The sequence below is a fragment of the Onychomys torridus genome, chromosome X, assembly GCF_903995425.1.
Source record: "Onychomys torridus chromosome X, mOncTor1.1, whole genome shotgun sequence".
NCBI classification, from domain to species: Eukaryota; Metazoa; Chordata; class Mammalia; order Rodentia; family Cricetidae; genus Onychomys; species Onychomys torridus.
In genome coordinates this window covers 55187108-55211397 of record NC_050466.1, presented here as the reverse complement: position 1 = coordinate 55211397, position 24290 = coordinate 55187108, and the positions used below count along the sequence as shown (strand labels likewise).

The 24290-nt window shown below is 38.9% G+C and overlaps 1 protein-coding gene across 1 annotated transcript in view; it reads left to right on the top strand.

The window, feature by feature from the left end:
- Window positions 1-10243: 10243 nt before the first annotated feature.
- Arhgap6 (Rho GTPase activating protein 6) overlaps window positions 10244-24290 on the top strand; it is a 254670-nt gene continuing 240623 nt past the window's right edge. Inside the window, exon 1 of the mRNA XM_036175165.1 lies at window positions 10244-10600. Within this exon, the coding sequence (XP_036031058.1) occupies window positions 10556-10600 (45 nt within the window). The 5' untranslated portion in view covers window positions 10244-10555. The remainder of the gene's footprint in view (window positions 10601-24290) is intronic.

The window sequence follows — 24290 nt, the reverse complement described above, 5'->3', positions numbered from 1 at the left end:
TCTCTGTGTCTTTCTTCACCTTCTTGTGAACAACATTTGAATGTCTCCAAAGGATTTCCTATGGGTTCTGGAGAAGTTTCCCTGTACACACAAGGACCAGGAAATTCCTGGGAGTTTCTGTCATCCTGGGACATCTCGTAGACCATGGCTGATGGAAGTAAAACTATGAAGTCAGAGGTCCCTTGGCTTGAAGAGGAACAAACTCTGGGATTTCTTTATACTCCAGATCTCTGCCTCAGGATCAGACTGAGGTTGGGATAACACTAGATACTCTTCCCGTAATTGACTCTTCCATTTCCCATCCCAGTTTCTATCCTTATAAGTTTCTCTTGGGAGCATTCTTTGAAAATCATCCCATGTCAGTCCTTGTCCTATCATGTTTCTGTGGATCTCTACCTAAGCCAATAAGAAATGACATAAGTAAATAAAGGAATAGCACAAGATCTTGCCTTCAGTTATCATGGAAAGAGTAAATGAAAGAATGTCTAATCCTCTAGGCAAATTGTGGTGTAGTGCAGCATCTCTAGCTATAGATCTTCCAAGTTCAGTTTGCCTTCCTTCCTTCCACAGAATTCGTATGTCAAAAACTCACTCATTTAAAGTAAAAACAAAAACAAAAACAAAAACATCTCTACAGTCCATTTTAGAACATTTTCATGAGCACTGAGAAGAGCATGGTACCCTAGAACTTATTAACTTATTAACCATTTGAGTGTCCAGTCCTTCATAGCCACAAATGAACTCTTGGTCTGCATTGATTTACTTGCTTGCATATTTCATATAAATAGAATCATATAGTATGTGATCTTTTCTCTTGGGCTTCTTTCAGTCATCATCAATATCTCATGGTGTATTTAGATTGTAACATGTAACAACACTTCATCCCTTTTATCGCCAAGTAATCTTCTATCAAATAGACTGATTTTCTTTGTCTAGTCATCAGTTGAGGAACATTTGAGTTGTTCTGACTATTGGGAATAATTCTGCTATGACAATTTTTGTACAAGCCTTTATGTGGATATACATTTTCATTTTTCATGGTTATATACTTAGAATTGATAGTGCAGATACAAAGATTTCTTTCTTATATACAGCCAAAACGAAAGTCTTCATAACTTCCACCTTTGGTTTTGTCCAAGCTTCTCTAGAAAAATGAACAAAGACTTCCTTTCTTTCACATGACATCCCTTCAAATCATTCATCATTATCTTCATGTGCTTCTCCAACTTTTACAGATTGACTCTCTTCTGTTCTTCAAATCATCCCAATGCAGAGATGGTACTGACAGGAATAAAAATGGTGAGCTTTGAAGTTGTTACAATATCTGTTATGATGTACAAAACAGCTTGCTTTTGTTCCAAAGCTAATGCTTTCCCATAAACAACAGTGAACTAGTCATGGGTTATTTTTAATTTTCCAAGATGAGAGTAAAAAAAATCACTTTCTGAGTAAGAAGACTCTTCAATAGATGCTAACTGGGTTATCCCTTCAGAAAATCACAAGGACTGGTAAATTTCATACATAAATTTGTCACTTCATAACATGTTAATGTGAAAAAATATTTGTTTCTGAAAAAGAAAAATAATGAATCTTGAGAACTTTGAAGAAATCATGTGGCTTGAGGACAATAAGCAGAAAACTTGATGATCTCACAGGAAAATGAAACCAGTTATTTAATAGGCTCAGAGTTCTACTGAACTGGGTTAAATGTAACATTCATTGCTATTCAGTAGCTATCAGTGGATCTGATTCTTGCTGGTTAGTCATATACCTAGGTATATTTTTACATCTTTTAAAATATGATATCCAGGGCTTAGGATAGTTTCCAATATTGTCTCATATTACCTTCTTGACCTTGCACAAGTTTCTTGACCAAGGACAAGTCTTTGTAAGCATCATTTTCTGTATCTTCTTACCATTTCAGTGGTTCTCAAATTGTGTTGTACATAGAGATCTTGCTTAAAATGTCAGTTCTGAGCTGGTGCTTAAAGTGATTCTGATCAGTGTGTTTTGAGGACTTTCTTCACAATAATAATTAAAAAACCTACATCCAAATGTTTGCTGATGCCTGTGGCCCTGAAGACCATTCTTTTGATTACTAATTAGCCATTTTTCCTTTGAGTTTTTCCTCTTGTTCTGTCTTCTGCTGAAAGGGAAGAAAATATTATATCTTCATGTCATATTTTTTTTCATCTGTACTATGTGTGGATGCAAAGAAAAATGACAACCAAAATCAAGATAAATAAAAATTCTAGTCTAGATCCTGGTTTATTAGAGTTCCTTTCACCAGAACAATTTCCACATAAACTAGAATTTCTCAACCTATGTGCTATGGATATTTGTGGCCAGACCAGGTTTTGCTATGTGTGTGAAGCAGTCTAATATATTCACAATAGCATACTGAACAACATGTCTGGCCTGTGCACACTAGATACCAGTAGCAGCCCTCCATGATTTCAGTTTACAGCAACCCTAGCTGCTTCTCCATATTACCAAATGTGCCCAGGGGGTGTGTACTAATTCACTCCTGTTGGGAACCACACTTATAAAATGTCCCCAAGGGGGGAAAAAATCCTCAAGAAATCTTTGTTTCCTTTGTTTGGTTTTTGTTGTACTACAAGGCAAGAAACTGCTAAACTGTTGGTGCTCTGACCTTGTGTATTAAACATTCCTCAGGATTCTGGAATGTTCTGGCTCATCGTATTTGTTGGATTAATGGGCTCCAGATAGGTTAAGTGTCTTGGCAGGAGACTGGCATTTTGTTTCATTCTTATTGTTTTATTAGATGCCTGACAACAAAATTTTAAGGTTAGTCTCATATTTTCTCCTCATTATCATAAAATAGATATATTGCAAGATAGATTTATTGGGGGAGTACCACTACATGTGAAAATATTTTGAAAACTATGGTCACCACAGTAACACAGTGTCACCTTTTGTACTATTGTTGGGTCTAGAAAATGAGGTTACAAATTGGTTTATTTGGACATGTAACCAAGTGCTCTAAAAGGGTGCCACAAACGGCCAACCAATCTCCTAGCATTCCAACAATCTGCCATATTGTGTGGTTCCCAAGTGTCAGCTCAGTTATACTCCTTTTCAAGGTGGATCTTTATCCTTGGTAGGAGATACAATGTTCTTGGTAGGTAGAAAATCTTGAAGAGTGACTTTCTTATGGTTACAAAAGTTTCACAACTTCAGCAATCTTGGTATTATGTGCCAGATCATTCTTGGTGTTGGGAGTTTCCTTCTATTCTTTGGCACTTCTTTCAAGTTGTAACAGTCCATGGTAGCTCTAGGCATTGCCAAATATCCCCTTGGGAGCAAAATCATATTCAGTTGGGAATCACTGACCAAAGAGGTATGGGGAGAGGTACTGGTAATTCAACGAATGAGTATGATTAATCATAAAAAGTAACCATTACTTTGAAACCTGATTGATTATTGTGCAAATTGTTTTGTTCCAACTTCCTATTTATATTTCAACTATACCATGTATTATGTGTACACAATAACTCTTTAATGAAATGAAAGTAATTGTTTTCCTCACATCAATGTAATGAAGATCCTACTTATTTCCACAGAACCTCTGATTCAAGAGCTCAATAAATAGTGGAATCAATATTATTTAGAATAATCATTCTGTCACTTGTAGTGGTGTCACAGTCTTGGACATTCTGCAGAGTTTGGGCACTTGAAGCACAATGCAGATGAAGAAAATTTAGGATTAGAGAAAGGAATATAATGCCATTGATTTTGGCTATAAATGAAAAGTCATTTTCTTTTCATCACCTGATATTAATTATATGTAACAGCAGGTTTCATTATGACTTTTCAAACAAGTACTTAAAGCATTTTAAATCACATGCACCCTTTTGTTTCCCCCTCCCACTCCTGCTCATCTTATTTCTCTTTCTACTTCTACTTTCATATCTGTTTTTTTTTCTGCTTTTGGTTTTTCTTTCTTTTTCCTTCTCCTCTTCCTCTTCTTCTTTTTCTTCTTTTTGGTACCCAATGGGTTGAATTCGGGTTTTTTTATTTGAGTGTAGGTGATGGGTTATTTAAAAGAGTATGATAACATAGTAAGGGGAAGTTCACCAGACCTCAACCTTAGACAAAGAACTATAGTCAGCAAGGATTGCTCAGAGTGGGAGAAATAGTCTTCTCCAGGAAGAGCACACAATTAGTTATCCAATACTAAATAGTGTCAGTCCTGAGAATGTACATATAAGTAACATTATGAAGTCTGAACTGGTTATATTTATGCGTTTAGGAATATATATATATATATATATATATATATATATATATATATATATATATATAAATTAAAGAGAGAGGACATGAATTTGAGAAAGAGCAAGTGGAGCCACACAGGAGGGTTTGGAGGGAGGAAAATGATGTAATTATATTATAGATTCAAAAACTAAAACTAAAATATTATAGAAGGAGAAAAAAATAAATAAAAGAGCATCGGCAACTTATCAGTAGCGATATCACTGAAGAAAATCAATCAATCTCTCTCTCTCTCTCAGGAATCATTAACTACCTGTAGATCCCCAGGGAGGGTTTGGGCCTCATGAGTCCCTCCCTTCTCCATAATAGGGTGTTGGCAGACACAGGCTTATGCAGATAGTGGGCAGGTAATTGAAGCTGCTGTTAGTTCAAGACTGCAATGGCCATGGCATTTCTTGATTTTCAAGCTGCAGTTTGGAAAGTCATAGCCAGAGGGATTATGTCCTCTCCTCTTCTGATTAATGACCCTTGAATAGAACATTCATTTTAGAACCATCTTTCTGTGGGTTCTTTTAAAGGCATTCTCCCGGGATCCTTGGCACCAAGTAGCAGTTCCTCAGTGAACATATCAGCAAGTACAGTAGAACCAATGGTACCTTAATGGAACCCATTTCAATAGTTGCTTTACTCCAACTCTGCCTTGGTTGCCTTCTCCCCTTCTCAGGTTATCATGTTTCTGTCTATAATTGACACAAAACTCTATGATGTTCTTTGTGCTGGCAATTGAGACCACAGACAGCAATGAGGCTGGGTTAAAGCCATATTCCTCTCTCTAATCACTCCTGTGTGATTGCAGCTCCAGACAATATTCTTGGGACCACCAGGAATTCTTCAGGTACTATATCTGGTCCCAAATCTGCTTTCAGGCTGAGGGTTATCGCTTTAACTGAGTTGGAGAAAGGAACAGGGATCTTTTGTTCTTCCTTGAATCACTCCTGGGGATTTTGGAAGTGAAGTAAGGAATTGTGAATATAGAGAAAACTGATCATTCCTGAAGTGGCACATATGTTTACAATTTGCTCTTTGAGATTGCCACCCCTCCAAGTAAGTTGAACTTCTCCTAAATGAAACGTCCTCCATCTAAAGCATACCTAGTATCTCATTTGTTCCTGTCTGTGAGTGGGTGAAATCGGCAATGACATTGTTGATTCCAGGGCCTCAGCAGAGCTGGAAGGCACTCCTTTAATTCGAGGAGACATTATTTGGAAAAGAGGGGCATGGAGCTACTTCCTAGCTCTCCTTCCTTATTCTGAGGTTTGGTTTCTTTAATTTCATTTCTGTAGTTCTGTGAGAAAACCTAAAAGAGAGTCAACTCTAAACTATGTTCAGCCTTTATATAAACTATGTTCAGTCTATTTATAAATAGAGTAAATAAAGCTTTTAATTAATATAATCCATTTGGGAAACTGTAGGGCACTATCCAGTAACATTAAACTCAGGCATGCTTATAGGCCAGCAGCTCTATTTCCAGTTTCTTCCCTGTAAAAAGGCATGCATGTGTGTACATGTGGATATGTGTAAAGATACTCAAGCTATGTAGTTTTCACTAGTCCTAAATTGGAATGACCATAAATGTTCATTAGCAGTCAAAAATATAAACAATGGTGACCACATGTAAGGAAATGCCACACAGCAATGGGAATGACAGGCTACAGTGACATTCAACAATGTAGGTGAACCTTCAAATATAGTATTTAACAAAAGTGGCTGGATGTAATAAAAGCATATTTATACAAGTGTGTATGTGTATGTAAAGTTAGGATATGACTTTAACATTTTTGCGTGCTTAGCCTCCTAAAATATGGTTGATTTCCACCAGGTGTGATTTTTGTGTCCTCCTGTACCAAGGAATATTTGGCAATATTTGGAGACAGTTTTGGTTGTTGTAATTGGAGAAGGACAAAAAAATACTGGTAAAGATCAGGGGTATTGCTAACATGCTATAGGACACAGGACTGCTCCATAGCAAAGAATTATGAGTCCTCCAAAGTCAGTGGCACTGGATTTGAGGAACTATGGTGTAAAAAGGAAGCCAGAAAATGAAGTCAATCAAAAATAGGATAGTATTGGGGCTGGAGAGATGGCACAATCGTTAAGAACACTTGTTTCACAGCACCCACATGGCAAATTACAACTATTTGTAACTCCAGTTCTAGGTTATCATACAACTTCTTCTGACCACCACAAGTACTGTACACACATGTTGTATAGACATACATGCAGGCAAAACACCTATACATATAAGCAAAAATACAAATCATAGAAAATAAGAGGATATTTTCCACTTGACGAAGAGGCTATGGTTATGGAATCCAAGGGACTGGGGATCTGGAGTTTGCAGCACGCCATTCTTTAACTTGGATGAAAGCTAGATGCAGAAATGTTCTGTAAAAGTTAGTTAAGTTGCACCTTATATGGTATCTGTCTTTCTGTTTCAAAATGATAAACTTCTTTAAAGGGCTGGGTTTTCAGAATAATAGGATGGAGGAGTATAAACATTGGATTTGGGACAGGAATATCCTATTCAAGCATTAAGATCCCATAACCATTCCAATAACAGTGATGGAGCTAAGCACACTCAGGTATGTTCTTGGCTTCTTCAAAACTCCACCATTGAATTTGCTTTCACAAATGTAATTAACATTTTCCTGAATAGTGGTAATCAATCACCCTTGAGTTTTCACTAAATATGGACAATTGTAACTTAATGTATAGGCAGGCAGACACCATTTTAGGTTGAATGTTCTGGGCCACAGGATTCAATATTCACAGCGCCATGATGTTTGGGGGCAGGAATGCACTCCACTATTAACATGGCACACACATTTTGTCTCAGAGAAGATGCTGTTAGAGTAACTCATAGATTATTTTTGAGTCTCCTCTGGGGAGAGTTATAAATATAGAGAAATTTATTTTTAAATGGAAGCAGGCCTGGGGATATAGCTCTGGGGAAATAAGTACTTGCTTACCATGCACGAAGCCCTGGGTTCCATTCTAGTGGCACAGTAAAAGAAGAAAAGGGAGTATTAGCCTCATGAGTGAATTGAAGTTTGAGCCCAGCAGAAAAGTTTCTTGTTCCCTCTAGTCTCCCCCATTATCCTAAAGGATCAAATATGAATGTTGAAACCTTGTGCCACAATAAGATACAGTTCAGCTCACCAGAGAGGTACCAGAACATACAGACTAATGCACTGAATTCATGGAAGAAACAACTGCATTTGGAAATGTGAACAATGAGGGAAGATACTCACAAGTGGAGACTCTAGAGTAGACCTTGAAATGTGCTTACATAGAAATAACTTGTGAATTTAAATTATTTTCAACTGAACAGACCTCTTAGTGCTATGCACAGTCTTTAAGGTCCCTTTTTGTGACTTGAGCCTTAAGCACATGGGCTGAGATTTGAATGAGCAGATGATTGTTTTATTTCCTAGGAGACTAATCATTCATCTTCTTAAATGCTTGCCCTACACCACAAAACCCTTCTACTACAGGATGTGGGAGCCATCACACTTGAAAATTTCATGGCAACTTAATAATAGCACTTTAGAAAGAAATATTCTAGAAGACAGAAGTCCTGTATAAAATGTAAGCACATAGATTGGGAAGCACAAATTCTTTTATTGATACATTTTCAAGGTTATAATGCAAGCAAATTCAGGGACAACCCAATTTTAAGAAGTGGCTTGCTCAAAAGTAATGATCAAAAGACTCTGGTGAAGGATTTTTATCAAGCAAAAACTCAGTGCTTCTTGTTTATATTGGTAATGTAGCATTCCTTTAAAAAAAAAAAGTGCTTAATTGAAACTCTGAGCTTATATGAAAAAAGGAAAATTCCTGAAGTCAGAGAGTTCATCTTGTTTGTTTGAAACAGGGCCTCATTGTGTGACCTCAAATTCATGGCAGTCTTCCTGCCTCAGCCTCCCAAAAGCTGAGATTACAAGCATGAGCCATCATGTCCTGCTTGAGAGTTCATCTGGGTAGAAAGCAGTGAAGCAAAAGTCCCTAAAGCAGACCTATGCCAGTTAGTCCATCTCGTTTCTCATTTGTATCCACACATCCTCCAAAGGCTGTGACAGCAGTGAGTCTCTGAAGGGTGGAAGTTTGTAAAGTGAGCAGTAGTTTTCTACTTTCTTTGAAGACTTCTTTCTAAACATTATTTTCCAGCAACAGATGAGAATGAAAGTAAAAGGAGAGGACTTTAGTGGGTCATTTTCCCAGCCCTGCCTGGACCTGTTTAAGCAGGAAGGCCTCTAAAGTAAATGGGTTGAGTCTGTTCCCCCTTTATAGCAAAGGAGTAGGGGACTTGAGCAATCCAGACTGCAGATACAGACAAACATCTGAATGTCTTGGTCATAAGAAAGGCAACATTCTAGCTGCAAATTTCTGTCTGAGAACAGGCTTGACTTTAAATTTATTTTGTATGTTTTATGACAGTGTAAAGAACACAGAGTCAAGGTATAAGTGGCACCAGTTTGCTAAACTCTATGGTGCAATGGCTGTTTACACACAAATATGCTCTAGTAACTGTCTTACAGATCAAAACACAGACCATCTTTTGCACCCCAGAACACAAATTCCTCTGAGCTTACTTCCTTGTCCATTCCACTTTCTCCACCTCAATTGCTATTCTTACTTTTGTCACCCTGGATCACATCAGACTATTTCTGAGTAGTATTCTACTGTGTATATAGCATGAAGAAGATTTATATGCACCAGTTTACAAATGTTGGGATTATTTGTGTGAAATATGACTGAAATATTATGAACATTATTGTATGTAGTGTGGTCACTTAAATTATTAAATTATTCCTTATATATATGCACAAATACAATTGTTGGATGAGAAGGTATGCATGCAGTCAGATTTGGTATAACTGTACAGTTTTCCAGATAGTTGTACCCTTGTGAGATTATCGAGTGGTAGAGTCTCCAGGATTTCTGCACCTTTGTGCTCACACTTCCACTGTTTGTTATAAATATGCTGTCAATTGTTTTCAAATAATTACATGTATGTTGGTGAACAGGCCTGTCCAAATGAATTCAACAGGGGCCACATCCTACTTTACTCTCCTTGCCCCTAACATAGATGTGGCAGAAGGTGTTTCTACATAAGTCATCCCCAAATCCACTTTCCACATTACAGCTACCAAACCGGGGCCCGAATTTGTTGGTTTCGTGGGTCTGGAGTCTCCACTCTATCCTCCAAACCACCCGCACCTCCTGCCTTTACTGCATTTCCCTCTGAGGAAACCTGGTGCCTTTTTTTTTAAACGAGGTGTTTAAAAGACAGGTTTCCATGGGGGGGATTTTAGAGCAGAAGCCAACTGAATGAGTTATTGTGCAGTTCCAGTGTGTGCTAAAAACGAGTTCATTTACCTGGCAGTATTTGCCATTAGTGTTCCAAATCTTTGTAGATCTGTTTTCTCTGTTGGTACCTAAGAATTAAAACAGAAGACAGTTCCTTGTACAATGCTGCCCTTTATAGTGCACAGTGTATGCTCAGATCCAGCCGGGGTGGAAACTCATTCCTGTTCTAACAAATTCTCTAGGACTTGCTCTTTGGGCTTCCCTATACTGCCTGGCTAGTGCAAACTCCCTTAGCCTTTCCGGCCCAACCTCCAAGTCATCCTCCTAGCTTCAACAGGTCCCAGAGACAGTATTGCTTAGATCTTTCTCAAGTGCTTGAGATCTCTGAGGGTCCTAGCATTTTGAGACTCAGATCAAGGCTTTCCAAAACCCTCAACTCCTTTGAGACTGGTGGGAATTGCCTTCCAGCAACAGTCTACCAGATCTTTCAAAGTTAATCAAAATCTCTCTTGAAAACCTAAATGTCAGGTCTAGGGGGTCGGGGGAGGAGCCAAGTGCTAGGAGGCGGGACATTGGCCAGCCTGACACCTGTCTTGGGTGACCTCAGTGGCTGCAGCCTCCAACAGCTGGCAGTGGCCACTGCCTCAGCAGGGACCCGCCGGGAGCGGAAGGAATTAAACGCCCGCCCATCTCATCAGACTTGGCCGCTCCCTCCTACTCCTCCTCGCCCTCCCCCTGCTCGCTGCCTCCTCCTCCGGGTCCCCATAGGCTCTGCCTCGGGACTTGGTGCCAGGGACTCTCGGAGCCAAGCTCGGGCTCAGAGCGCACAGAGCACAGCAGGGCTGACGCCCAGAGCTTGCTCTGAGATGGCAGTGAAGTAAGGGGACCTCTGAGAGACACAGAGACCCTAGGCTGAGCTGTAGAGCCTGCTGCTCCTCCAGGCAGAGACATGGGGGACCCGTCCTACAGCGAGAAGCCGCGACTGCACTACACGGTGAGTGTCCCGGTAGGCAAGGTGACGAAAGGGGGCGCCACTTGGCTGGCGAAGAATGGGACTGCCTGGAGGTGATGGGATCCGTGGCTCTCTAGAGGTCTTTTGGCTGGGGAATCGGGTGTGTCAGGTACCTCACGGGGCGAGCCACCTGCTCCAGAACTCAGCCATGCCCCCTCGAAATCCCTGAGTGAAGGAGTCTGTGCACTCAGTATCCCTGTTTTCTTGACTTCAGTAGTGGTCACTACCTGGGGCTGGACCCCATTGCTACCTTGATGCTTAGGGCTAAGATGTAGGACTTCTGGGGCTTGGCAAGCTTTTGGTCAGATATAATGGGAAAGACTAGAATTGAGGTAGATAGAAATGAAGGCTATCCACCGATCTGGATGTGTGGCCAGCGGAGTTGCTGGAGAAATGTCGCAGGGAGGTTGAGTTTATTCCTTGGAAGGAGTTTGTACATTTCCCTAGGAGTTTGCAAAGGGATAGAAGGTTGCCAACAATCTGCTTAAATCAAGGGGTTGCCAGGGAGTCCTCTTTTGGACTCTTCCTTACCTCGTGGTGACCTCTCCTCTCTTTGTTGTTTTCAATGTCCCACAAATATTTATTGGGGATTTATTTTGTTCTGAACATTGTGCTAGGTGCTTCAGGTATGCAATATATATGCAATATACAGAAAGCTCATGGAACTTGTGTCCTTTGTAGGTGTCAAGGTTTCACGTTAATGGCTAACCAAACAAGATTCTAGATTAAGCTTTTTTATTTTTGAGAGAGAGAGAGAGAGAGAGAGAGAGAGAGAGAGAGAGAGAGAGAGAGAGAGAAAGAGAGAGAGAGAAGAAGAAGGAGGAGGAGGAAGAGGAGGACGAGGAGGAGGAGAAGGAGGAGGAGGAGGAGAAGGAGGAGGAGGAGGAGGGACAGGCAGCTGGCTTGGGACATTTTATTTTCAGCTTTGAAGATGTGTAGTTTTGAGATGAGACATCACTGTTGTTCTGTTGTCTGCTAGTTTACTGAGCTTTCTTTGACGTGCTTTTCACTGGTGAGATCAAGCATTCTGACTGCCAATTTGAAAAAAAAAACTGGAGAGAAACAGACAAGACAAAGAGATGACAGGAAAAAAGATCAATATTTATAGTAAGGCAAAAGCTGTCTGAAATTCACATTCTCCCAATCCCCTCCCTACATGAAAACTGTATTTTTTATTTCCAGGGAGGATTTGATATGGGCGGGGTGGTAAACTCAGAGGTCCAGGAGCTGCCCGGGTTGGTTCTGAATCAGCCACTGGGGCAAATTGAGCACCTCTTGAATGTCACTTTCTTCCACTAGAAAGGTGAAGCTGTGAGCTAGGAAACTGTTAAGTTTCTTTCCTAGGCCGATGTTCAAAGGAACAAGAAACAGTTCTTTCTCTGGTTTAGACATGGTTGTTGGTCTGGACAAGTCAAGTGAGACTTGCACAGTTACTGACGCTTGTTCATTTCTGCGTGGACACTGGTAGCGCTGGGATTGACCTTTTAACGTGGTCTTCAGGGTAATCAGGTTTCTGCAACGGTTGTTGGTCTGTACTATTTGTGTTCTCTCATCAGCTGCCTTCACCACATTTTCCAGAAGCTGTGACCTGGTGCCTTTTGGTTTGTGATTACAGGTCCTTTTGAGCCCCTCCTGAGAGAGCAGGTGGGGGAGGAAAGCTAACAACTGGCTCCTTACTTCAAAACCTATGTGCCCATTTAATGAATGGTTATTACTTCCACAGACAAATATATCGATACAGCCCAAGAATTTTATACTGTTATTTTAATTTAGCTCTCTCCTAAAGTAATACATTCATGGTCAAGCTCATGGTAATGTTTCCTCCTAGGCTCTGAATATTTGCTGGTAAACAGCTCTTTGTACTAGCTTAGGCCATCGTGCACATATATTTTGTATTAAGACTGAGAAAGGGAACATTTTAGAGAGATTTTCTGAAAGAAATCATCTGGGCTTTCTGAGTATTTCTATATATCCTTTATAATGATAAAGCAGTTATGTTCAGCAGCATCAAAGGTAGGATTCAAAGTACAACCTGTTGCTTTCCACATTAGCAAAACCTTTCAGGGCTTAAGATTCAGTGCTGCACTCTGTCTACCTCAGTCATTTGGGATTTTAATAATTCTGGGCTTGTTTTGTTCTTCTGCAGAAATATTCCACTTGCATTGCTCTATGTGGTTTGGCTGCACTATGGTCTTCCTGGGGAAAAATTCTCCTCTATGAGTCTTTAGTATTTCTTCACTCCCCTGAAATAAAACCCAGGGATAAATAGTTAATTTTATTTCTTCAGAGCTTTTTATTTCCTGTCCAAAGCAAGACTACATGTACTAAATAAGTGCTTACCATTTATTCACTCAAAAACTTTATGTGGAGTATCTATTGTGTGTTAGGTATTTGAACAATTTCCCAGACACAGACCTCTTAAGATTCACTTTAAACACCACTGAGAAAAATGCATAAGTGATAAGAGCTCCAAACATTTATAGTATCAGTTACTTTTTCAAAGTATGGTAAAACAATGCTTTTATTTATCTTCACAGCAGACTGTATGATAGCAGCTTATGTTCTTGTTTAAAGTGTTCTCTCCATGGTATTCTCCCATCCAGTTTATGATCATCCCATCATTTCAGCTGGGTCTTGTCCTTCATACCTCTTGGTAACTTGATCAGATTTTGGGATATCTGCTCTGGCTCCAAATTAAAGCAAGAATAAGGTGTATCTGAAATGTATCCTATCTTCTCACAGAGATGGGAGAAGATGGCCCATGTTTTACAATAGCTAGGAAGGATGTAGTAAGCAGTTGACACATTTGAGAGGAGCTTAGGAAATCAAACCTACCAGACTTAGTTTGGATGGGGTATACAGGGAATAGAGTATAAGTAACAAGGTTGTAATGAATGAACCAATGGTTTTTGGCCACACTTCTGGAGAAACTCCAGTCTATCATAACATTATCAGACTTTATTCAAATTTCAAAGTGATTGTAAATAATCTGGGTCAATTTCAGACTCAAATTCAACTGGTAGATTATGCAGATTTTCCATCCTCTCGTTAAATAAATCAAAAGGAAGAGCAGGAAAGTTGAAGGTGGTACAGAAATAGTTGGTGACAGAACCAAGAACATTACCCAGATGCCCTGACCTGACAAAATTCTTCTGTGTCATTAATATGATCGAAACAGTTAAACCAAATTATTACTCTTCCCACACCCTCTGTCACGGTAAAGATCCAACAACAAAATATGAGGTTATTAGTGATTTAATATGTTCATTCATACTGTCAAATTACATGGCCAAATACCTCCTTAATTTGCCTAGTAGAGCCAAAATTCCAAATTTTAAATATATAAGAAGTTCAATGCCATATCCTCTTGACTTTCCCAAGAAAACATTAGAAAAAGATTTAGATTAGCGCTATGACTTCATGGAATTCTCTCCAAGTTTACTCTTCTCTTTTGAGACCTCAATCTGTACTGTCTTTGAGCTGGACAAAGAAAGGCAGATGAAATGCTCATTATAGTCAACATGAAAAGCCACTGGAATGAGAGTGTTCATTTCTGTTTTATTGGTAGATAGAAACTGTGGAGTGAGTAATGGGTGTGTCTTGTCCCTGTCATCATATCTGTATCTAGCAAAGTGCTGGGAGCCTAAGTAGGTGCTTGTTGAACATGTGTTGATAGCTAGGCTGCATGAATCCAGTAAATGAGACCTAATTTTGGTCGTTTTAAGCTGTTCACTCTCTTCCATTTCACTCAGCCGACTTCTTAACAGCTCTTTTGCTGACCTCACTTTCTGCTGGGTATGTTCACCCTGCCATCTGTACTTTTGACCATAACATTGTAATCAGATGTTGACTACACCCAGCTCCACTTAACCATGTCCTAAGGAGCCCAACCAAAGGATTAAGCCCTTTACCTTGGAAGTGAGCCTTCTCTTCACACAGAATGGCAGAGGTTGTAGTATAAAACTTTCCATATGGTACCTCCAGAAGCACTCACTTTCCATAGACTTTGAAGTCATTAGTGTTGCTTCACAATTCAGTATTGTTGAATACAGGATACTCTTCAGAAATTCTGAAGATACTAAAAGCTGGGCTCTGCTGCAGGGCTGTGCAGATAGGAATCACTTGTCATCCATAAGTGGGGGCAGGTAATAAATGGAACAGATATTGCTGTGCATGTGCATCTGGCTCCTGATAAAAGTGAAAAACAAAGCAAAACAAAAACAAAACACAGCAAAAGCTAAAACTTACAAATAAATGGGAGGTTATTGAATCCTCTTGATGAACACCTCTATTCATTATAAATACCTTTCCTAACCTCCCATCTTCCCTGCTTGGTAATTTTTTTCTGTGTTTTTTTTTTCTGTTTTTCTGAAGCCTCTTTGGACTGGAAACCCTACTGTTTAAAGAAGGCCCACCTCCCATCTTTCAAACTATTCATTAAGCATCACTGTCATTGGATAATCAGATTCTCACTGGGTGCTGTATAGTAAAAATATCAGCCAATAATTTGGAAACATATACTACATGTTCCTTAATTTTATTTTGCATTTTTCTGGGGATGAACTTCTTGCACCGTATGATAACCCTACACTGGATGAATTTGATTTTCAACTTGGTTGTGAGAGTATGGTCCAATCATAAGAATTCATTGCTGTATTCTTGGTTCCTCATTTCCCCCTTGATACTTTCTAGACTCTACCATCTCAGAAAACAGGTGGGGGCTATGTATTGAGAAGAACCCTTTAATAATAAAATAATACAGTGACATTTAGTGCTTAAAGCACTTTGGTTTGTTTCTATTATATGTTGAATAGTATTCATCCTTAACCTTAACCCTCTAAGCCCTCTTACATGGTATTCTTTGATTCTTGCTTCTTATAACCCTTATCTAGGCTGGTCACACTATTTTCTGATCTATAAAATTGACCACTTCATCCCTGAGGAGCCTTTGTATCTGCCTTTTAAGCTGAGAACAATCTTTGTATGGCACACTCTTCTGCAGCCTTAACATTAAAGGGGGGAAAGTGTTGCCTTCCCAGATGGCTTTCTTCAAAGTGTTTCTGACCTCACTCAGTTACTATTGATCATACCTCATGAGCTTCTGCTTTAATTGGGTTTGTTATCATATTTTATATTCAATGCTCATTTCTCCAAATTGGTGTGAAAACTTGTTCAAGACAGGTATTCAACAATACATTTCTATCTATCTCCACTGCCTAAAGTAGTCAGTGGCACAAGTTAGAGTCTGTTTTCACATAGCATATAACAGGAGTTTCCAAAGTTAACTCTTCATTGATTATTTGGTGGGTTACAGGAAGAGTGGGGACTGTAAACATGATGCTTTCATCTTTTTTACACAATTCCTATTAAATGAGCATCTCCAAGGACCAGACTAGAAATAAGTAACCTGAAAAACCTTTGTGAGTGATTCTGTTATCATCTATGTTTGGAAACATTTGATACTGACTTACTTAGCTCACTCCTTAGTACTGAAGCAAGCAAGGATTCAAATATCTTAAAAGCTAAGAATCAACAACAAAGCACCTCTAGATAGTACAATGTTATAATTCATGTGACTTCAAAAGAATAGAGTACAGATTTTCAGAGGTCCCTGGTACTACAGGTTAGTGTTAATTTCAGACAAACTGTTGAAGGATATTGGAGGAATAGAAATGCTTCTTTGTCTTCATATTATGGGATGCCAATATGTCCCTCATCTTTCATTTTTAATATAAGTCAGTAGTTCTCTAAGAGGGCACATTTGACAATGTCTCAAGGTGTTTTTTTTTTTTAATATCATTACTGGCAGGAGTTGTGCCTGTCATCTAGTATGTAGAGACCTGAGGTGCAGGTATGCATTCTACAACATACAGCATGCCCAATGAGGAATTGCCTAATTCCAAGTGTCAGTTGTGCTGAGGACCTGAAGCCACAGCTGAGATGGTTTTATATAGAAATCAAAATCTTTAATGTTTGGAGAACCATTTTGTATGACATACCTCAAAACGTATCATATATGTTCCTCAGCCCTTTAAGAGATGGTATTGACAAAATGAGAAATACACTTGGGTAGACGTGGTGTACAACAATATAGCATATTTTAAGGCATAAAGTGCTGACACAGCAAAGGATATTGCCACTATAGAAGTCTTGACACCTTGTGACTTTTGCTTCTTAATTCCTCAGTACCAATGTTCTACCAAATCCTAGGATTAAAAATGTTTCCTTCTTTATGCATTAACATCTCTCAGCCTTACCTGGGGTGCTCCCTCTGTTTGGACTTAGCAGGTGCGTCAGTTACTCAAATCTGATAAGCCTGTGTCTAAAACTTGAAGGTATAATTCTAAAAAGAGGATGTGAAGCATTCTCAGAAATCTTTCATGAGTGGACAACAGATTTTCAACAGTCTGACTGCAAGAAGTGAGGGCTTGTTCTTTTGTTCCATTGGCTGGGGATGTGACATAGACTCTTTGTTATGAGTCAAGGCACTGAAAGGAACAAGAGGAAGGAGACTGTGCCTCCCAACTTTTCTTTCTCAATCCCATATGGACAAGCACATGGTAGCCTGTACTTGGTGGTTTATCTTTTCTTCCATTGACATGATTGTAGGGGCCTTTTCTAAACCTCTGGCCATCTCACTTAGTGACAACTAGCATGACTTGTTTTAGAATGTAAGCCCCAAAATGATGGGCAAGGAGCAAATAGAGTTAGTAGCAACTTGCTGGATTTTGAACAGTAGTCACACACTTTCTCTTTTAAAGAAAAGGACAAAAGGAACAGGGTTGTCATCACCACTTACATGGTTCTGCTTTCTCTATGTAGACTGAGGCAGGTTACTTTGCTTCAAATATGGTATGCTAGGCTGGCATTCCACCCACTGAGTTACATCCATAATACTTCATGTGAACAAGGGATATAATGTAGTACCAGGAATTTGACCATAAGTTTAAATGTCATCATTGTTCACTTAAATACGGTTTTACTTCTACTTTCCTTAAAAGATGTTGTGACCCATCTTGACTGATATATTCTTAGTACTTTCTAATTAAAAAATTATAATAAAATGTGAGCTGTTGGGGTGTCAACTAAACTAGATTTCTGAAAAGAATTTTCAGAAGAATTTGGATGAAAGTTGCTATGGGAACACAAACATTTGAAGATTGACTTTAACAATATTTTTTTAGATGCCCCTTTTATACAGCTGACCGAAGTATCTAGTAAAGAAATTGCTTAAGTCAGTATGAGTAATAAAGAACTGAAGGCACATTTTTAGCATGGAGAGTGGCCAGCTCTGTTCTCTGAGCAACCTTATGTTGGGTGGGTGATGCTTCATACAAGCACAGAGCCCTGGACAATACTGTACCACTTTAGTTACAACCACACAATAAAAAAAACTGTAGTAAATGGATGGCATGTTGAATTTGCAGAATAATTTGAAATGGTAACACTCAGTATTATTTCTGCATATATACATATGAATATCAGTTCTCTACCAGGTGTTATGATGTTGGTCTTGATGATCTAAACAAAATATAAAATAGTGGTCTGAACAAAACATCTTAACTTTGCCTCAAAAGATAGGCCATTCTCTTACTTTAAGCTATTGAATCATAGAGGAAATCATAGTTTTAAGATCCAAACAGAAAAGGCACTCAAAATGCTTCACTTGAGGAGTGAGCTATTTCTGACATGTTGACAGATGTAAGGGAAGCAAGGCAAGGGACTCAGCGATCAGCTTTGTGGAACTCTTGTCATGGAAAGAGCAATAGTATAACAACCCAATGACCCTCAGCATTGACTGGAAGGGATACTAACAATGTGTCCAGAGGACGAAATCTGGAGATGCAAGAGTAGACTGCAACAATCCATGCCCTAGCATCTTGGCTTTTTATTTTCCCATCTCCTTCTTGAACCAAGCCCAGACATTCTAGTGAGGTAAGTGTGGCAAGACAGAGCCCAGCCCACAGAAGGACAGACAGACACTTTGTTTCCTTTCATTGTGTGTGTGGAGGGGAGGATGTTGGCAAACATACAATACCAACCTGAGTGTAGGACACCACCAAACAGACAATACCAACCACAGTGTATGCAGTCCTGGGTGTTGCTTATTAATGAAAGATCCTATATTCCTTTAGAGGGCTCCCAAATTGCTCAAAGTGATTAATTAGCATATTTAAACTCTTCATGTATTATGCAAACTCCACCCATGTGTACTATATATCCCAGTAAGGATATTCATATTATGCATTCACTAAAGGATCTAATCTTCACTTACATTTTGTCATTATATTTATATGTATATATATAATTTTATATATATCTATATCTATATCTATATCTATCTATCTATCTATCTATATATATATATATATATATATCTTAGAAGAACATTGTTGAGTGCTCTGATCAAAATGTATTACTATAAATGAAAACTACAATGGATACAATTCCCTATAAGCTCATGATAATAGTTTAATGTATTTTGTTTTCTAAACAGTGAAAAACAAAGAATTAATTTAGCTTTTTCTGATTGATAAGTATAGTTTCAGCTTTTAGTACAAAAGTATTGTTATTTATTTCTTCTGGTTAAGGACTGGTTGCAGCCAAACACTGCAATTGAATATCCTTGTAACCCAGTTAATTTGGCAAAGAGAAAATTACCATTTCAGAGATCTTTCAGCCTAGTCTTAGGAGCTGGCTCTTCACTGGGAATTATTTCCTTTACTCTGCATGATTATTTTTACCAACTATGTATCAGACAGGGTACAGATATTCAGATTATATGAAGACTGTAAAATTAACCACCAAATCATTCAATCAGTAAATTGGCTAATGAACTTTATAGTTCTCTGAAAAAAAAAAAGACCAATACATGCTCAAAAAGGGGAGGAGGGGGATCCATATACTTAGCTATCAGGGAAATGAAAATTAAAATTGCTTTGAAATTCTATCTTACCACATTCAGAATGGCTATCATCAGAACAACAAACAACAGAGAGAACAAATGCCAACAAATGTTGGTGAGGATGTGAGGAAAGAGCAACCCTTGTGTACTGCAGGTGGGAAAACAAACTCGTGCAGCCATTGTGGAAATCTGTGTGGAGCTTTCTTTAAAAACAACAAGCTACTATATGACTGAGCTATACTACTTCTAGGAATAAACCAAAGGAGTTTAAGTCGACATATCAAGGAGTCACTTGCACATCTATGTTTATTGTTGCACTATTCACAATAGCCAGAAAGTGGATTCAGCATACTTGTCCAGAAGTTGAAAAATGGATAAAGAAAATTAGATACACATACACAAAAGCAAAATAATAACATTTGCAGGTAAATGTCATAAGTATATGTCAGTCAAACTTAGAACACAAGTAGTTTAAAACACATGTATATCTATTTTCAAGATGTCTATTTAATTTCTAATTGTTTCTTTAAAGACAATATGCACAAAACATTGGAAAATATTAAAGGAAAGAGGCCAAAACGATGAACCATATTATGACTCTGCCTACTTGGCCACTTGGAGCATATACCTAATGCATTACTGTCAAAGGACTAATCAATGATTTAAAGTTCTTGATCTTTTAAAAATATTTAGTTTGACAGTAGTAATAATAATAATAGGCAATATTTATTGAGTACTTTTCATGAAGACATGAATAGCCTACACAAATCATTTCACTTAATCCTTACAAAAGATGCTTATATAATCTAGCTATTCTCTTTCCCACACTGGGAATGTCCTTGACTGCATTGATCATTGATCAGAAACACTAGGAGAAAATTAGGTAAACTGATAAAGAAGGATTTTGGTGTTCTGTTAACACACACACACACACACACACACACACCACCACCACCACCACCACCGCCACCACCAATGAACACCCTGCTTGATATTTTTAGTAAAGTGATTTTGATTGGAACATGGCAGAATTTAACCCTGCTTGAGTGCTTCTCTTGTCTTCTTTACATGACTGTTCTAATTGAGCATTCATTTCATGAATGACACTACATGGTTGAACTCTCAGCCACCTGGAAAAGGTACACATGAGCTGGCAGTCTTCCTTCCTCAAAGTTTTCCAAAAGTATTTATGAACAAGGGTAAACACAAGCCCCTCATGTATTTGCAGTGGCTCTGAGCAGAACAGTGGTTATGTAAACCCTGGCATTCATGGCACACATGCATTCTTACTCATTCATTTTAAAAGGAGTGGCAATTCATGGACCTCTCTTGGGGAAAAGATTGACCCTTATCAAGATCAACTGGTTAAAAAAAAACCCCGTAATTGCTGGTTTTTTTTTTTTTTTTCACTCAGGATGGCTGCAGAGTGAAACCTTATTAGGATACAGCTATAAAGAGTTCATGCATTTATTTGGTTTCCACCATTTAGAAAAAAGGTGTCAAAAGTGCCAACACTGTCCCATTCTGCAAACATAAGGACACTCTCACTAGAGACTTCAGTTGGGGATGTTTCATTATATGATTGTGCTTTGATATATATTGTAAAGGGAGACTAGTTTTACAACTTAGACGTATGGAACCAATCCTCCTCCTTTCAGCAAGGTAGGCAGCTAACAGTACATTGCTAGAACTCTTTTATCATCACTCTTCGCAAACATTGGTAAAAGAACCTTGGCTCTTCTAGGGAGTCTAAGGACAGCTGTGATTTGAAGAACCGTGGCATCTTCTAAGACAGTGGTTTTGAACCTTCTTAATGCTGTGGCCCTTTAATGCAGTTCCTCATGTTGTGGTGCCCCCCAACTATGGTGATATATTGTATACCCTAATAAAATTTGCCTGAAGATCAGAGAACAGAATAAGCCACTAGATTAAACATAGAAGCCAGGCAGTGGTGGCACACACCTTTAATCCCAGCACTTGAGATTTCATGCCTTTGCTTGGGAAGCAGAAATGCCTTTAATCCGAGGAAGTGATGGCTGGGCAGAGAAAGGTGTATATAAGGCCTGAGGAGACAGGAACTAAATAAAGGCTTTTTAGCAAAAGTGTCCCTTTCAGCTAGAGGCTTTTTCAGCTGAAGAAGCTCATCTGGCTACAGACCTATCGGCTGAGTACTTTTTAGGATGAGGAGTCCTAGATGTAAGATGAGGCAGTGGTTTGTTCCTTTGTCTCTCTGATTTTTCAGCATTTATATCTGGCTCCAGGTTTTTTATTATAAGACTTTTAGAAATTTGAGGTACACCCAACAATTAAAATTGTTTTTATTGCTACTTCATAACTGTAATTTTGCTATTATTGTGGATCATAATGTAAACATCTGTGTTTTCCAATGGTCTTTGGTGACCCCTGTGCAAGGGTCACTCAACCTCAAAGGGATTGCGACCCAAAGATTGGGAATCACTGTTCTAGGTGGTCTCTGTACTAAGATGTCCTTTTCTATATAATGCAGCATCATTATAAAATATTGGAACATAGAACTAATTCTTACTTTATAGTTGTGTTTGTGTCAGTTAGCTATTATCAAATTAATGCCATGTGACAGACTACATGGCATAAAACAGACATCTTCTATCTCCATGGATCAGTAGGTCAGTTGTGCTGGCTTACCTAGGTAGAGCTCAGCTATTTAACTGGAGGTCCAGAAGTCAGTCCCAGAAAGCATGGCTCTTTTGACAGTTCTGCTCCATGTGTATTTATTCTGGAGTTCAGTATCATAGGATAATGTCTACCTGGAAAGCACATAAAGTTAGGAGCACAAGAAAGCAAATAGAATCAACCAAGCATTCTTAAGGTATATACAGGTATCTAAAACATTGCTGTCTCCTCTTACCTGCCACTGGCCAGAGCAAATCACATTTAAGAGACTACTGTAATGGGTTGGGAAATGCTTTCCTTTCAAGATGAGGCTGCTGAAAAGGTGAGTGGAGGAAGAAGTTAAAAAATGCAGGAATGCACTCATCACACACACACACACACACACACACACACACACAAGGTTTAATAAAATTGTTGAAAGCACTAATGTTTTTAAGAATATAGAAATCTAGCCGGGCAGTGGTGGCGCACGCCTTTAATCCCAGCACTCGGGAGGCAGAGGCAGGTAGATCTCCATGAGTTCCATGAAAGGCTCCAAAGCTACACAGAGAAACCCTGTCTCAAAAGAAAACAAACAAACAAAAAAACAAAAGAATATAGAAATCTATCTATCCCATTTTTTTCTTTCAACTCGGTCAGTGAATTCGTTCTGCAGTGAAAAATCTATATATTTCATCATTACCTAATTATACAACAGAGGTAGAATTTGGGTATCCTAATGTCAATTACCTCATGCCCACAGTAATAGGATAATAATACATTCTTTAAAAATATTATAGAAATAATGTTCATGTTTAAGCAGAATTGCCACAGCCTTCCCTGGTCTCTTTGTCTTTAGCATCTCTAGTTCCTCAAACTAGCAAAAGGGAGGCATTTATAATTTCTTTAGAGACTTCAAAAAATCTATCTATCTATCTATCTATCTATCTATCTATCTATCTATCTCTCTATCACTCTATCTACCACCTATCTATCTATTTATCTATCATCTATCTATCTGTCTATTATCTGTCTGTCTATCAATATATCATCTCTCTATCATCTATCTATATCTATATCTACATATAGATACAGATATATCATCTACCATCTATCTATTCATCTAACCTATAATTTTTCTATGATCTATGAAATGAAAACTCAGTCTGTAGCCTACACTGTACTGGAATTCACTGTCTTAGGCTGCTCTCAAACTCATGACAATCCTGTTCTCCTGCCTCTTGAGTAGTGTAATTACAGATGTGCACTAGCACAGCTAGCTCAAGGTTTCTTCTTTTTTATAATAGATTTATTTTTATTTTATATGTATTTGTGTTTTCCTTGCATGCATGTCTGTGTAGCATGTGTATAACGCCCGTGGAGGCCAGGAGAGGATGCCAGATCCCCTGGAACTGGAGTTAGAGGCCATTGTTATTATTATTATTATTTTATTTTTTATTTTATATAAGAGATTTTCTAGTTATTTTATGTATCAGCCATGGATTTCCCTGTCCTCCCACCCCTCAGCTTTCCCCCCTAACCCACGCCCCATTCCCACCTCCTCCAGGGCAAGGTCTCCCCTGGGGAGTCAGCCCAGCCTGGTATATTCAGTTGAGGCAGGTCCAGTCCCCTCCTCCCTGCACCAAAGCTGAGCAAAGTGTCCCAGCATTAGGCTCTAGATTACAAAAAGCCAGCTCATGCACCGAGGACAGGTCCCAGTCCCACTGCCTGGATGCCTCCCAAACAGTTCAAGCTAACTGACTGTCTCTCTTATCCAGAGGGCCTGGTCCAGTTCCATTGGGGCTCCTCAGCTATTGGTTCACAGTTCATGTGTTTCTGCTAGTTTGGCTATTTGTCCCTGTGCTTTTTCCAATCATGGTCTCAATATCTCTTGCTCATATACTCCCTCCTCTCTCTCACCAGTTGGACTCCTGGAGCTCCACCTGGAATTTGGTCATGGCTCTCTACATGACAATTAGGGTGTTCAGCCATCCAGTCACCAGAGTAGGTCACTTCAGGCATTCTCTCAACCATTGCCAGTAGTCTATTGTGGAAGTATCTTTGTGGATTTCTGGGAACCTCTCTAGCACTCTGCTTCTTCCTATTCCCATGGGGTCTTCATTTATCATGGTGTCT